This window comes from Cotesia glomerata, linkage group LG2 (assembly GCF_020080835.1).
Source record: "Cotesia glomerata isolate CgM1 linkage group LG2, MPM_Cglom_v2.3, whole genome shotgun sequence".
Taxonomy (NCBI): Eukaryota; Metazoa; Arthropoda; class Insecta; order Hymenoptera; family Braconidae; genus Cotesia; species Cotesia glomerata.
Genome location: NC_058159.1, coordinates 30,983,640 through 31,001,696, shown reverse-complemented (window position 1 = coordinate 31,001,696; position 18,057 = coordinate 30,983,640). Strand labels below are relative to the sequence as shown.

Here is an 18,057-nt window from a genome sequence, read left to right as displayed (position 1 = left end):
CTGTAATATTATTAAATAAAAAAATAATAAACCAAGAAAATATCGTAATTAATAAATGACAAAAGTTTGCAAGTAGTTAAAATAACAGTACTGAAGCAGATAATTAATTACAATTAATAAAGGGTTGTCGGTAAGCCAGGGCTCAGTGGAGGATTTACGGATCGGTTTGGGTTCAAAGTTCACTATATTTATTTCTATATGTATATATATATAAAACAACAGTTAAAAATGTATTCGACCCTTGTCATTGGGCCCATATATTTCTTGTGGAATTCCCCTCGATTGAAACTCTTTAGACTTTAGTCTTTATCTCCCTCTTTGTTTCTTCCTCTTTTAGGTTTTACATGTTAAACTCTCCACACATGTCCCTTGGCACGTGGGGCCACGTGGCGCCTCCATTTCCTTTTCATTTGGGTCTACTATTTATAATTTATATCCGTAGACTTTCATTAGGTATCAATCTGTAAGACCGAACAAATAAACTAAAAAATTAATAACACACCTTTTACATATATGTGATATATAACATTCACTCTACCTCGGTTAGAATCCTTCAGCTGGAGTAACTTTTAGATTTTTTTTTTTACGGTTAATCAATAACTATTATCTATAAATTACTTATATAAAAATATATTCAATAATTTTACTTTGTAGGTTTATAAAGTAATTAATAAAAATATTTATTAAAAATTAAAAATAATTTTTTCTATTTAAAAAAAAATTAGTAAATAATTTTTTCCATTCAAAAAAAAATTGATGAATAATTTTTCTTAATAATTAAATCTATTAATAATTTAAAAACTCTTCTAAACAATAATTGCAAACTATAATTACAATTACCCTTTAAAATAAAATAAAAGCATAATTTTCTCAACTCGGTCTTTAACTAAAGTTTAATTTAAGAACAAACAGCCTGAAATTAAACTAATTTCAACTCTATTTTTACTACAACGATTTACCGTACCGAAAGTTCCTCTAACTAGTGAAAATCGATAAAAGTTATTCGTCAAAGCTCACCGGTGAGCGACTACATTTGTGACTTTGACAGGAATAATAAGCAATACAAATAAACACGATGAAATGATAAAGATAGTTGAGAACTCGAAGGGGGTGGCAGACGTTATCGATTATTCTCGAACCGCGAGACGGAGCTTGTTATCCTTTTTTTTCTATTCCTGTTCTTCTCCGTCGGAAGACCGGAGCAAGCCCGATTGGATACTTTGGCCAGCGGAGCAGAACAGAAAGCACGTCCATCCCTCCAGTGTGTACTTAGACCGAATTTACGATCGTGTAAGCGAGAACCCGCTCGATCATGTATGAAACCTCGACTCTCTGACTCGCCCCTGGACGAGTGAGTATTAAGTATCGGTGTTGAGTTTCCTCTTCTCTCAATCTCGATTTTCTTAATTCTGTCCCGAAAGTCATCTTCACAGCCATTGGCTCTTTTTTTTTAATTACATTTATATTGAAACTCGCGAAAAAATTTTATAAAATTAATTTTTTTATTATTAAAATTATTTAATTAATTATAATCGCTAAATAATTATTTTTAAACAACAATTAACTTTTTTAACAATCATTTTCGCCTAAAAATGTCTTGATAATCCATGAATAAATTTTTTAATTTAAAATAGTGTTAAAAGACTCCAACAGGTGGCACACGAGCGCTAAATTTTCTCGCTACAAGAGAGTTAACTTTTAGAGGTCTTATAAATTAAAAAAAAAAATTTTTTTTATTTTTTTGAGCTTATTTATTATTTATTTTTATTTTTACAAACTAGTAAGCCAATTTTTATCAAAAATTATAATTAAAATTAATTATTTAATTAATAAATTGTCCAAAAATTTCTTTTTTGATTTAAATTAAATTTTTTAACAGTGCAGTGGTGAAATTGTCTTGCAGGAAAATTGTCTAAAATTAGCTGAATAGAAAAATAGCTTGGAAATGCTTTTCAGAATAACAGAATGAGACACTTGCCATAAGGAAAATCGATAGCGGAGAAAGTAGCCAAGGGTTGGATAGGTGGTTAATAAAACTTCTATTCTGCGTCTGTTGAAGAGAGAGAATGAGAGAAAGAGAGAAAGGAGCCTCTGCGATTACAGGAGTGACTCAGAGCTGTTTCCGGTGGGCGCCATGACGGATTTAAGTACTTCCGGAGCAGGGTAGTTAGCGCGTGCGCGTATTGTATCCTTCTCTTATTTCCATCCACAATAACAAATTAAACTCTCCCGGTGAGTTCTTATCTGGTGAATTACTGATTGCTGATTAGCGATTCCTGATTCCTGATCCATCTTTTGCTTCCGAGATTTTTACATCAACCCTCACAGGTTTTACACAAGTCATGGAGTAGAGAGCACAGGGCTAATGGGGTTGAAGCCGCATAATTTCGCGGCTGCGGGCGATCTGCCACGCGCTAACGCGCCATCTATTTCGGACAATTACCTCACTCCTCGCCTCTGGCGATCGATTAATCATTCTGTTGGAGCGATCGATTTGCGCCTTCCGTTCACTGCGGTCTCACATCTCATTGCAATCCTCAATAATTTGATTTTTTTTCAATTTTTATTTTATTGCAGTTAAAATTTCCTTTTATTAAGGTAAAAGCCCCAATATATGATCATGTACCAGTATATGATCACTCAATGTATTTGTATACTTATATTTGTGAATATAGATATACAAATACATGGAGTGATCATATACTGGTACATGATCATATATTGGGGCTTTTACCTTACTCTGAAAAAAAAATACATCCCATTAATTGAATAATTTAGTTTTTAAATTTACAATTAAAATATTGGCTAAAATATTGAAAATATGAAAAAATAATAGACCTTTTAAATTAAACAGAATTAGGCAGAATTTTAAATTAAGCACACCAAATTTTTCTCAATAGATTTATTGAATTTTAAAATTAAAAATTGAAATATTAGCAAAAATAAAAAAAAATTCATAAGAAACCTTTTTGATAAAATTCAAAATTTTCTATAATGTCAAAAATGTTCTTATTAATTTTTGTATATCTTTAATAGTAGGCAGAATTGCAATTTTAAATAAACACCAAAATATTTCTCGATAAATTATTAATTAACTATCAATAAATATTTCTTAAAGAATCTAAAATTAAAAAAAAATTTAATTACAAGTGAAAAAATAAAAATATTAAAATATCACGAGAAAAATAAGGCGTTAATTTTAAAATTTTGAAATATATTCGCCATGAAGATAAAGATGAAGGGAAGATCTCGGGTTACCTGCTCTGAGATACACGGTTATATCCAAAGTATCCTTATAAACAACAAGCCCGACAAGACCAGTTTGACAAAACAACGAATCAGGTTGGCGGAGCTAAAGGCAAACAAACCGTTTAATTCACAATAATCTAATGCCCGTCTAACTGCTAAAAGCCATCAGCCGGACTATCGATCCCGCGATCTCGATCTCGGGGGACTCAGATCGAGGATTCGCGATGGAAAAGCCCCGGATAGAAAAATAATGACCCACAACGGACCTTGAGACGGCTTCGGGGTGGTCCGCATCCAGAACGCGATGTTACCTTACACCTTACCGCGGAAGGGACCGCGATATACGCACCACCAATAGGCATCAACTTCCCGGACGCCGTCGTAAATACCCAGCTAAAGCGTACGTGTATTTCTATTTAGTATTTCGCATAGGGGCTCGTTATTATGATGCTAATGAGCAGCCACGCGAATTGTGACCCCCGGTGTCGCGGAGATTCACGATCCACCGTCTAGCTGATCTTCTTCTTTCTCTTATTAATTCCATCCTGGTCCGCGGTATCAAGCACCGAGACAACAAAATTACCAAAAGTCCTCGCGTACTAGAAACCGCTGGAATAAATCAGATATTTCAGTTATTTAAGAGGGGAAAGAGAAAGGATAAGCCCAAGAGGGACACATCTCTTCACAACCAGCTTGTTTAATGTAATTTGACACTGCGGCGGGGATTTGTCACTCGACACCGCAGGTAGATTATCGCTCCAAGTGGCTGTTTATTTAAAACACCCCGATGATGCACATTAATTACTAAATATTCGAGTAAGTCTTGTCAAATGTCTGGAGTAATGATAGTTTGATTACATGAGTCATTAAAAATTACTTTTATTAAGTTTATATTTATAAAAAAATTTATGGAAAAAATTTTCATTGATAATTAATAACTTAAAGTTCGTAAAAATATTTTAATATGACCTAAATAGCTTGATCTGTTCATTAACGAACATAAAAAATAATTTATTATATCTTTTTAATTTTTTCTATAATTTTTTGCATTAATTAACGTCAATTTTACAAAAAAATTTGTCTAATAATTGATCAAACTAAAGATTGATCACTAAAAAAAATAATTTATCTTATATAACTTTAAAATTAACTCTCTGGTTACGAGAAGATTTAGCGACCATGCGCCATCTGTCGGAAATTTTTAAAACTAAATTTAAAAAAAAAATTATTTTTCTTATATAACTTTAAAATTAACTCTCTGGTTAGGAGAAAATTTAGCGACCATGCGCCACCTGTCGGAAATTTTTAAAACTATATTTAAAAAAATTATATCTGACAATATTAGGCTTTATATTTTTATATCAAGCTATTTTTGGACATAAATATAAATAAATTTAAAATTTTCTATAATTTTTCTGAACACACGCAAGGCTCTAATATAATTTTCCAAACGATCGCGGGTCTAACCAAAAATAAGGTCCAGCAGATAATAAATAAAAGCACTGCCATAAATATCCGAGCGTTTGTTCGAATTGAATGAAAACGGCCCCTATATTTTCTACATATGTCGTTTTTTATATTGTTATTATTATTATTTTCACAGTTAGTGATATAAATTCGAGGTATAGACTCCGGAGGTTAAAAAATAAATAATCGCCGGTCATTTGCAGTAAATCAGATCTCGCGACGTCGGCACACCTACACCATGAAAATCGCTCGATATTCCTTATTACAATTTATATATTTTGTTGGAAGAAAAAGAGGGTACTTTTATTAGACGTCTTCTAGCGACGGCCTTCACTTGCTCGAAACAGGTAAAATATTTTTTCATAAAATAAAACGAAAAAAGTGAGAGAGCCTGTTCTAGCTTGGAGTGTAGTGGCACAGCGAGAGACGGAGGGCGGACATTTTGACTCTTAATAAAGCCGTGAAATAGTTTATACCCTCTCGTAAATAACAATTAGCGCACGGACTGTAAAAATGACGCTCGGTGGAATATTTATCGTTCGGATACTGCCGGTAACTAACAAACTAACTGTGAGATTAATCGCGCTCGAACCTTGCTGGGTAAACTTGCTATAATAATCATTATAATCCTCCACTTACTTACATTTATATTTATATTATACGTAGACGCAAAAACGATGCAACTTCATTTGAGATGCGCCAATAAACTCAAACTACCTCACTTACTTTTTGCTCGCTAGGAAATTTTCATTTTTGTCCACAAATATTAACAGAATATTTTATAAAAAAATTTTATCATTTAATAAAAATTAATTACAATAAAAAAAATGCTTTAAAAAATTTCCACTAATCATTTTTTTAAATTTTTACACTTGTAATTTTTTTTATTAATAATTTAATTGCTATAAAATTATAAAAAAATTTCTAATGTCAATTTTTTATTAAATTTTAATTATTTTGTTTTTTCATTTACGCTAAAAATTTTAATTCTTAATTTTTTGACTTGAAAAAAAATAATAAAATTTTTTATCTTCAATCATGTTTGATTAAAAAAAAATGTTACCTTGATTACACGCCTTACTACTAAAAATTACAATCATACATTCTAGTTACCAGAAATCCTCTTTAGATTAGATATCTTCCATCAAAGTCAGATAAGTAAAATTAACAATATAAATTTACTAGTACAGGTGTCTAAATCTTGTGGCTTTTCTTGAAAAGCCAAAAAAAATAAAACCCCGTCCATTTATTACCATTAAAGAGATCGAGAGTCGCAATTACCGATGCAGTAACCGAAGGTACAAACAACGTGTCAAAGAGTCACGCGAATAATTGTAATAAAAAGTACCTTCTATCGGCTTACGAGGGTTTTTTTTTTTTATTTACTTTATTTTGATAAAAGTTTCCGACCTTGGAGACTCGGGGAATCATGGAGTTCCACCAATCGGTGCAATATGATCTCGAGAGTCTTCGAGAACGGGTTGTGATTTTATCGAATTTAATTAGCGGATGAAGCTCGTGCAATTCTCGTTACTCTTTCGTGACCTCACACTTACATAAAGGGTCTCGATATTTAACATTGTAAACCCGCATTCTTGATAGTTACTTTAATTAAAAATTTCTAATTTCATTAGATTCTTCTCTAATTATAAAATTTTATTTTATTTTACGACAGGAGTGCACTAATTAAAGAATTTATAATTAATTAATTAATAATTCACACAGAACAAATTTTTTAATAAAATAATTGATTTTTTTAATTAAAAATTAAAATATTAGCTAAAATATTGAAAATTAAAAAAAAATAAGACCTTTTTTGTAGCAATTAAAATTTCCTAAAAATATTTTTATTAATTATTCTGTATCCTCAATAGTTAATCCAAAATTTGTTTTAATTATTAATGACTCAAAAAATTTGCAGTCAAAAAAGAAGAATAAAAAAAATCGTCCTTGATTTAAAGTGTCCAAGTACAAGCAAAGTACATTATCCCTTGTCTGTTAAATGTTGACCATCTCCTTGGTACTGACGCGCAAATTCATTGAGCAAACTCCAGCATCCTCCAGACAAACACAAATATGTGTGGAAGCAATTGATAATTGGGGCTTAAAGTTGCCGGCGTCCTCGAAAAAGTCATATTCATTTAAGATTCAACTCAGTCATTCATTTCTCAAACTGAAACTCCAGGAAAAAATAATTCTCGTTTAATTACCGGGAGATAAATTTATAATGGATCAGATATATCGAGTCAATAAATTTGATTGCGTATCAAACGAGTTGTCCTTAAAAATTTTCGAGTGTCGCTCTAGAGATAAGCTTTAAAAAGTAACTTCAGTGGTTACTTTTAGTATGAGAGTAATATACGATTGGGATCGGCCTTATCCTCAAATCTCGGCGTCGCCACGTGTAATCAGACGATTAATTAGATAATTGAAACGCGAAATGGGAGCGAGCTTAGTCTAGAGTGTTTATTATAGTCAGTGGAATGGTGAGACCACCGCGAAACTCACTACTAATGGAACTTCAGATTAATCTTTTGAATTTTTAATTTATATTTAAAGAAAAATTTTGTTACTCTTCAAACTTTTATTGTACACTTTGCTGTAATTTTTTTTACAAATCAATCATTATTACTTTATATCAATTTTATTTTATTTATTTATTGTATTTTATATTTTTTATTCAATTAAATTTTTTAAAAAATTTAAGTATAATTATAAAATAAATTATTTCAATAATCAATTTTAATAATTATTGAATAAATGAATTGCAAAATAAATGAAGCGCTGCTCAAAAATGGTAAATACAAAATGCAAATTTGTTTAGTTGCTCGCGTAAGTAAGGAGGAATATTAAAGTAAGAGTCAAGATGTGTGTCGAAGTGCTTATACTCACAATATTATAACTCCTTTTATTACCTCTGGTCTTCAGTCTTGTCTGCAGACTCGTGCCGCTTAGATTTTTCCTCGGGCAGTTATAGTAATCTCAACACCTTGGAATACCTAGCATAAAAATTAACGCATCCATTAACATCATTCGTACTTCCGGCTTCTATCATAATAATTGACGAATAATTTATAACAATTATAGGCGAAAAAATGTAATTTTAAAGAAAATATTTTTCTTAAGTAATTTTCTGAATCTTATTATTCTAATTAAAATAAAAAATTATGAAATGTTTAACATATCGATGGATATATATAATTCAGAGGTAAATCTTGTGGGGTCATGCACTCGAAGAACCGCCCCCTCTCGAGTCAGTAGGGGCAGTAATGCCTGTAATCTTGTTGTAAGCCACACTAGTATGTGTATGGAGTACCGAGTATGTAGCACAGAGTACAGTAGCCAGCACGGGTATAATGCGACCTTATTACAAGGAGAGATCCTTTTACCCTCTTTATAACACACATGTATTATATGTCTACACACGAGTATTGTATGTATATTATTATTGTTTATTTATTATATTAAATTTCCATGATTTTAGAGTAGATAAAATACGCAACCCGACTTTATGCTTTGAAGATTACTCAAAAGTGATCGATTTTATAAACTCTTCATCCTTTATCCAAGCTTTTTCAGGCAATAAATATTTAATAATTTTTTAATTTAATTATTTATTTCAAACTTTTACCGACAATAACTTTAACACCAATTGTACATCTGTAAATATAAAATTTTTTTAATTAGTTAAATGTATTTAATTTGTAATATAATTTAATTTACCTGACTTGATTAATAAATTATTTTTAATTAAAAATTTTCATATTTTGTTTTATAAACAACTTCCATTTTTTTAAATAAAATAACAAACTAAACAAAACATAATTAAAAAAGGCCATTCGGCAGCCGAAATGGAAGTAGATTTCATGATGAATAATAAAAATTCTACTAGGGTTGCATACGAAAAAAAAAAAAAATAAATTTCTGTCTGATTAAACAACAATGACGTCAAAACGAATGCAAAAGTAAAATTTCATTATATCTGTCTGAGAAAGTAGGTGATTTTTGGCCTAGACTGATTATGAGGTACAAAATTAAAGCTTATTTCATAAGCTTTCAGATGCCATTTATAGAATTTTGATAGGATATCGCGTTCCATTGTTATTGCACGGAAATAAGGTAAAAGTGAAAATTTTTTGCGATTTTTGAAAATTTTTGAATTGCTCTCATTTCTAAACTAATCGACAGATTTGGCTCATCTTAGAACTTAACCTCGGAAATTGTCCTAAGAATAAGTATGTTACGTTTTATTGAGATCCGTATAGAATTACGGAAGTTAGAGAAGAGACAATGCCGATTATATCGTATATATATATATATATATATATATATATATATATATATATATATATATATATAAATACATACATATATAAACTTTTGAACCATATGCATTTTCTGAATCCGCTTGACGAGCTGAGTCGAAATATAGCAAAATTTTTTCAAAAGTTCCGTCATGAGGACCAATGCAATAGTTAGATTTCTATGAAATCTACTAAAAACAAATATCAAGTTTGGTAACTTTTAAAATTACTTACTAGATGTTGTTATCCAACAATTTGTTTAAAAAGTATTATTTAAAAAATAAAAAATTCATTTTTTATTTAAAAAATTTTTGCTAAATTTTAATTTAAAAAAATTATTTTAATTAAACTAACAATTGAAAATAAAAGTACATTGGAAAAAAAATTAACTTGATTCGAGAGAAAAATTCTTGAACCAAGAAAATAATTTTGAAAAGGGTAATTGTCTTGAATGAAGACGAAAAATTCTTGAATCAAGAAAAATTTATTAGTTCAAGAATTTTTCTACTCAAATCGAGAAGATTAAGCTCTTCAAAATTATATACTTAATTCAAGAAAATTTTTTTTTCTGTGTAAGCAACTCCCCTTCGAAGAACGGTAGGAAAAATTATCGTTATCTCGAACTACCGAGCAAACATATTTGATGTCACCTCGGAGGGTAAAAAGGCTTCAGCGAATTTGCGGCAGTTATTGAATAGAACACACAAAGCGTACCGCGAAGTTATAAATCATCCTTCGATCATGTGTGTAAAACGGTCCTTATCCGATTAATTCTCGGGAGGATAGACCATTAAATTGGCGAAACCACCGAGTCATCCTCGGCCTTTCTACCCGTCATTATTATTATTATTAATAATAATGTTATTACAATACAAAAGAGCACGGATCACCGCGATAGCATCTATCGTACTCATCTTATTTACTTGAACGACGTCTAAATAAACCTTATCCTTATAATAAAATTTTGATAGCTTCATCATCAAAATAAAACATCCGATCGGGCTTATATAAACTGACACTCTAATTAATATTTCTTCATTTAAAATTAATTATTTACTTATTTTTCTTGTCTTTCTATTTATTTACTTTTTTTTTAGTAGAAAACTACCCCCGTAAATAAATAACTAGTCTAAATAACTAATGTTTGCTAGAAATAACCGCTCTTAAGTTCTAAGAACAAAGTAATGAAACAAAGCTCGGAATTTTTTTTTTCGCGGTAAACTTTAAGTATTTTGCACATAACTTTCCTCTAAGTGCTGTTTGATATATGCAAACTTTAGCACCCTGAACAAGGGCTCCTACATACGAAAAAAAAAAAAAAAAATAATATTAATAAATTCGAGTTTTAAAAAAAAACTTCTGAACTCAATAAACAAAGAACTTAATTTGTGTCTGATACAAAGCAAAGAACAACGATTGAATGCGCAAGTGTTGTATGTTGTATGTTGTGTAGAGCAAGTGGATCTATAGCAGTGTAAACAGTTGTCTATTAGTAGAATATTATAATAATTGCACATACATTTAGTATGTATGTATATACAAAAGTTGGGTTTAACTTTCTTGTGTGTACAAAGTCGCGTGGCGTACGCGTGCAATATCGTCGCGTGCAACAGTCATTACAAAACCATCGTCACTGAAGTAAAGAAAACTTACATATTGTCGTTTTCGTCAATCTGCTCATTGTTGATGTCGTCGCAGTGTCTGCACGCATCAATTGCTCTTAAAAAATTTTAGAGAAGCTATTTGGATTGTAATTCTCAAAAATTAAAGACATTTTTTGGAAAATTGTCTCCTAATTTAAAAAAAAGAGCTCCCCGCCTTTATTAATCCGCAAAAATTACCCACGTTAAAATTTCTCAGCAAAAATATCTCAAGTACAATAATTTCTCAAAACAAAATTTATCACAACATAAATTAATCTGACGAAATTTAATTATCATTTCGACGGTCTAATTAGCAATTGGCCCAACTCCTTATTTTTTAGAGGGTGATTTTTTAACATTTTGATGTAGTGGTAGTAGAATTATAAATTATTTGAATCATTCAAGCCAAAATATTGTACATCTATTAAATATTGAATAGTTTTTTAAAGTGATGATAAATTTTCAACTAATTGTTTTTTCGTACAAATGGAAGATTCTCTAAAATAGAGTTAAACTATTTGCTAATTAGAACGTCGATTTACGAAATTGCTTATACATCTTCAACATTAACATGGTTTTTGTATGTGTTTATCTAAAAATAGGCCAACACATAAGCTTTAAATATTTGAATAAATTTTTGTATAAGAAAATACCGTATCAATTTTGGCAATGAAAAATAAAGCTTTTAAGAAAATATTGTCCGAGAAGTTTTTCCATGAGAAAAAAGAGATGATCGCCAAAAAAAAGACAATTGTTAGATTTTTTATTTCAGATGACCTTGAAATATTTACGCTTATAAGTTTTTGATCCAATTATAAAACTTTTGATCCCAAAAAAAAATCTATGAATAATTCAGCAAGTAATTGAATAAAATATTCCAAAAAAGAATAATTCAATAACGCAAAAAGTAAATTAAAATAATTCGTTGATTTGTGTATGGTCAGTAAATGATTATGCTGGAAAATTCCGCATGAATACCCAAGATCCCCGCCCAGGACGCGGCATGAGCGACACTTCCTTTCTGAAGTCCCTCGTCGAAAGCACACAAGCATACAATAAAAATGTTTACTGGATATTATATATTGTATACATTGCATACGCATACTTACAAAAGTATCAAAGTATTAAAACGGCGATCTGGAGTTACCGCTAAGATACACCTGCCCTCCCTACTGGTTGATATGTGCCATAATTAGACCATACGGGACCACCACTAAATAATGAACTGGTGGTTGTGTTAGCATTGAAGTCATTCGCGGGTCTACCCGCCTTGTTTTCCCTACAATGAGTATTTCTTCCAATGAACATCAGTACTTTTTCAATTACTGTTCATTTATTATTACATGCTATAGGTGCTATGTTTGTTTTGTACTCTATACGCACATTCTACATATACTATTAAAAATTTCAATTGAAGAAACAACCCTATTTATGCAATTCAAATCAACATATGTCTTCTTTTGGGTTGCAGTTGTCATGCACAAAGACAAGGAGGAAAACTCACATCGAGATTCTCACTACCGGGCCAGAGAAATGGCTGCTTTGGCTTATGATCATCACCATTTAGATGGAGAAATGTTTCTTCAGGTAAGTTTTTTTTCGCTTGAAAAAAATTCTTTATAGCTCTTCAGTTTATTCATAGTTTGTATTAAGAAAAACAGACTCATCACTAAGTCATAAACCGACTTTATAAGGGATAATTGTTTAGAAACTAATCCTCGACACAATCCCCACCTCTATTTTCCCTCTTTTTCATTTTTTATTCATTAGCTCTTTTTATCTTACATTTTTATCAATTATTTCTTTTTTATAAAATATATACACCAAAAAAAACTAGTTGATTCAGATAAATATTCTTTATCAAAGAACAAAATTATTTTTAAAACAACTGATGGTTCACTTGATTGAAGAATTTAACTCCAGAAGATAAAAATTTTTTAAACAGAAAACTGTGAGTTTGTTAAAGCTTTCAAAAACCAAAGAACAATTTTCAACTTTCCGGAAATTTTTAAACTCGCTTAATTTTGAAAAATTTTTAAATTTAAGAATGTATTAGAGCCTCGAAATTGTCAAATCCAAAAAGTCTGACAAATTGAGAGTTTCAAAAATTCAAAGTTTTCCAAAAAGTCTTAATTAAAAATTCAAAATTAGTCCAGGTACTGAAAAAAAAACTACTAGATTCAAGAGAAATGAATACTCAATTCAATCATTTTTAGTTTAGTTTTGAAACTTGTTTTATTATCGAAGATAAATTTGAAATAGTCTTTCTTACACTGAGAAAAAAAATACTTTTATTAAGAAAATTTTCTTGATACAAGAATTTATGTTCTTGAAAATTTTCAAGAATATATATTCTTAGCTCAATAAATTGTTAAATTGATTGAAACAATTTTTACTTAATTTAAATAAAGCTCTTCTTTTGTTCATCTATTATCCAAAGATAAATATTGATGTTCTTCTCTTCAAAAATTAATAATTAATAATAATAGAATATTTGATGGTCAGCGAATCAGAAGCTTTTTGATCTTCTTTCTTTCCAATCAAAAGCTTCTGATTGAAAAACAGAACTAATAAAAAAAAATACAAACTACCGTTGAGCAATAAACGGCCATCAATCAAAAGGTGCGAGCCAATCAATGAGCTTCACGCAATGAATCCACAGCAGATCATCGAATTAATAAATCTCCGTTAGAGCAGACAGATGATGATCGGATTGTAAATGATCGATCAGCCGGAGTGAGTATTTGTTGTTGATAAAACGGTATCATAACAATATCTGAAAACAACTCTATTTGGTTTGGCACGCGATTGGTCAATCGCCCGGAAATAAATGAGAATGGTGTACCGGGAATCTGTTGATGGTGTATCGAAGTTTCATTCACCCTCGGAGCATAAAGACGTATTGTAAACAGTCTCAATTTAGCGGCGTAGAGACAGTGCATTAAACATTTAACATTCAGCATTGAACAGTGAACATTGCTCCTCGGCTGGTATTGGCTCAGTCACGAGAGATCTGATCCAGCTCCGTCCATGTGGATGTGTATAGCACCATCACCGGTAACACCAGTAATGGCATAAACAGTACAACACATACAATGTTACTTACAATGTCGGGAGAGTTAAGAGTCGAGAGTAAGAAGTACCTGAGGAGTAACGATATATCCGGCTGATGAACCGGCTATGAAACTCAACCATACGAGGTGTCTATTCCTTCGAAGTAAAGAAGGGTACAAAGGATTAATGGTGGTGTATCATGCGATGCTATTACATTTACACTCGTTGCATTTTGGTCAGCCAGTGAGTACCTTCTTCCAGTTGCTGCTATTTCTTAAACATTAATATATATTTATATTTATCTTTTTGTTTTTGTTTATGTTTGGATAGTTTAGAGGTGTAGCTTCGAGAAAGAGATACTTACGCCACGGGAATCATTCAGGGGCATCTTTTAATAATAATTCCACTGATAAAGGAGTTTATTAACTTTTGATAGATTCATTTGTTTACACTGATTAAAATTCTTGAAGTTAATAAAATTAACTTGAACTAAGAACAATTTTTTAGTTTAATCATTTTTTCATTTGCTTTAAGATCAAATTCATTTTTTATTAGTGTAGAATTTATTATCTTTATTTTTTATGTTCAAGACTTTCAAATTTTGAAGTGAAAAGTTAGAAAAGAAATTTTTTTTTAATTTTAAAATATTAATTTTTTTTTTTAAAAGCCAAAATAGTGTATTAAAAAAATTTTATTTTCCATTATTTCAATAAATTTTTGAACTGAAAGAAGAAAAAAATTTTTTTTTCGTCCTTTTGGCATTAAAAATGCCAAATCTAATTTAATAAATAATTACTGGTTAATAAAATCCATAAAATATCGCAAAATCTATAATTGTTGATCAAAGAGTGTAATAATGCCTCGGTTGATGACCGACAGCTCCACCTGTTCCCGCAAATTAATAATCCAGAAAGAATATTACCCTCTCTGAAGCTCACATTTTATAATCCCAAGAGGATAGACAAAGAATAAAAAAATAGCGAGTTTTATTCTCGTAATATGATAATGATTACGACGGGAATAAAACTGGATGGATTGGGTTGTAGTGGTGGCCGAGTTGTCATAAAGTGGATTTACTATCGGGTTCGTAAAGTTTATGAGGAGCTGGTACGGGGAAGAGGATAAACCTCGAGAATAAAACAACCAAGAAGGAGGAAAAAGGAAAAAGGTAGTACGAATATATGGCCCGGAGTCGGAACGTAGGAGTGCGTTTCTGAGCCCGGGGAAAGTGAGAGCGAAGAAAGCTGAAGGGCTCTTGGAAAAAGCCACGGAGGTGAGTTCGGAGAACGGAATTATTTATACGAGAATCGAAGAGTAGGTTGTAGCTTACAGCAGAACCACCAGGCAGAAGACCAGAGCCAGAGAGTTTTTACCAGCAGGAGGGGCAGGGGAGAGAACTCCGACCGAGCCTTGATTTCCATAAATCAATAGGCGAGGTACATCGGTGGGTTCTTTTGGTTACCGCCAGCGCCGCTCGTTCCTCCTGTGAGCACCTCGCTTGATGAATATCCACATGCATTTCTAAACCAAAATTCCGAGCGGCCTGCAACAATCTTATCTGCTATTTAACTTACTCTACAATTTCATTCTACTTCTCCTTATTGCACCAATGGGCAGAATCAATAAAAATTAGCGCTTAAAAGCCTCCAAGATTGGATATCAATTTGAGGATAATTGCCCGGCATCGCAATCCATACCCAGGAAAATAACAGAGGGGCTGGATGAGCAAAAAACTAAATGAGGCTAGGGTGGCGGTGAGCGAGTGCACATGAGGGAGGCCAGCGAAGAAAAGGAGCTGCCGATCAATACGGAAGGACTAGCTAGTGGTGCCAGACCAAGGCGAGTCCAACCTAGCCTCCACACCACTCACACGGACATCCTCCAGCCCCATTCCTCAACAGCTGGCAGTGTTAGTGGCACAGCCCCTCCAGCTCTGACTCACTAGACAGTGAGTGCTCTGCTATATATACCTCCAAACGGAATTCCGCTTCCCGCCTCGACCTGATTTCCCCGGATCGTCACTAAAATGCAAATGCCTACCGGTGAACCAATCGGGAAATCGATCCGAGTCCTCGGACGATATTAATAAGCACCTGAAATTCCTCAAGTTGTCAACGAAAAGTGCAAGGGTTTACTTTGTTTTGGGAAGACCGAGACCAAAGTTCATCAGCACTCACGAAATTCTGGGTGGTTCGTGCCTAAGAAGCTAAATAAGACCGGGCCAGACATGCAACTATCAGCAACAAGTGATACTTTTGAGCACGAGCAGGTCCTGTTTGTCTTACTCATGAATTCATCCGAAATTACGCACCTAAGATTTAGACCTGGCTTATGATTATGATCATTATTATATGATAGTCAGGCGAAGAAGCTTCGCTGATCTTGGCTCGGGTCGTGGCGCATTAGGACTGACGTTTTGAGGTTGTTATCAAGACTATCACGCACCCTCGGTGGATCCGCTGGCAGGTGAAGCTGTCTGCACGCACAGCAAATGGATTCAACAATGTGTCCGATTCTGATGTCGGACATGCTCCAACGGACTGCAATGATGATGATGATGATGATGATAATAATGATAATCCGAGCGCTTGTTCTCTTGGCTGGCTCCTCAATCCATACCTCGGAGCAGGAACGGTCGCGTGCCATCATCATCGCCTCGACAATCGCCCGGCGCGATAAGTCCTCAGTCCTGACAACATGCGATGCAGTTGTAACCTCTGTAACGAATCGCCTGGCAAGTGTCTCGCTTTCTTTTTCATTAACATTCGTAATTATTGTCTATCTCTGGCTCTTCATGCTTTTTTATTCAGCCATGCTGTTTTGGTGAGCTTTTATCTCGACGAATCAGATTTGGATCGAGGGTGTATTTCGATGGGGAAAATGTTACACCTCCCCTTGAATTATCTGAGGCAGGGCTACCCTCCAATCAATGCGCAGCATCCTTGCGCATGCGACGCTGAGTAGATGCCATTTTGCGTAGCTATTTTAACCAAATACTATTTACGTCTAAATTTTTACTTTAAATTGATGGAAAAAATTTGGATTAGGTTTAAAAAGTGTATTAAGAAGAATATTTGACTAAAAATACATTAAAATGGGACTAATTAATTAAAAAAAACTAGCAACTTTGCAGTCACTATGTGACTGCCGTGACTTGTGAAGAATTAATAATTAAAATTTTGCTTTATTAAACAATGAATTTTGTTAAATTGCACTGTACTTTTTTAACTATTGACGTTTTTAAAGATATAAGCTCATTCCGATATTATACTCATCAAGAGCTTTCATTTGAGTACCTACATGCATTTTTGATATATTTTTCATATATACATGTATATAATATATATTTTCAAGATATAAGCTCACCTCGATGTTATACTCATCAAGAGCTTTCATTTGAGTACCCACATGTATCTTCATATATTTTTCATATATACATTTATATAATATATATATAAATATATGAAAAATTGATGTGAGTACTTAAATGAAAGGTCTCGATGAGTGTAACATCGAGATGAGCTTATATCTTAAAAAATGTCAATAGTTCACAAGATACAAGGTCATTTCTTAATTATGTACCTAGAGATAGAGCATTTTCGAATGCAGCCTAAATACTTATCATCATAAATTAACTATCGGTGAGAATGATACGAAACCTTGAAAAAGCATAACTCCAGGTGAAGACTTTTGCAACGATACCAAATTTAACCATAAAACCTATTTTATCATGTAATTACACTGGTCACAAAATTTTGCTTATTCTCTTAAGAATATAGATTAACATTAATAAAATTTAAATTCTTTTTAATGCCTATAAGTATTTTCATTATCAATTATTTTTTTTTAAGGAAAGAATAAAAGTTAGCAATTTAGCGTTGATTAATGAGAGTTTGCTAACATTAAAGCAATTTGGATTGTTAAGCGATTCTAAGAATTGTAATGACTAGTTGAAATGAGTTATCGAAATGCAATAGAAGACATTCTGTTGAAAACTATTTAATAGGCCATTAAAAGGAAATAAAATAGTAAGAATTGCAAAATAAATAATCGTTATTGTGGTAAATGTTTATTTTTTTTATATTCCTCGGTGTCTCAGTGTGCCAGGCACGACCCCACGGAGGGTTATAATAAAAGAAAACATTATACAAGGGCCCCGGCACTGGTGGATAAGCGATTTTAGCAAAGTTGGCAATAAACTAAAACCAATAGAGTTCGAAGGTTGTTAAAACTAGACTGGTTCGAAGCTAAAACTTAACGAATCGAATAGAGGCGAGTAGAGCAATCTAGCCTAACTCTACTCCAATCCAGAGATGGAGATAGTAACATGTTACCAACTG

The 18,057-nt window shown here is 32.2% G+C and overlaps 1 protein-coding gene across 5 annotated transcripts in view; it reads left to right on the top strand.

The window, feature by feature from the left end:
- Positions 1 to 18,057, top strand: part of LOC123258590 (aryl hydrocarbon receptor) — a 142,827-nt gene that overhangs the window by 107,175 nt on the left and 17,595 nt on the right. For all 5 annotated transcript variants that reach the window (XM_044718702.1, XM_044718700.1, XM_044718703.1 and 2 more), the window contains one exon: positions 12,135 to 12,250. In XM_044718702.1, coding sequence (XP_044574637.1) covers positions 12,135 to 12,250 — 116 coding nt within the window. The remainder of the gene's footprint in view (positions 1 to 12,134; positions 12,251 to 18,057) is intronic.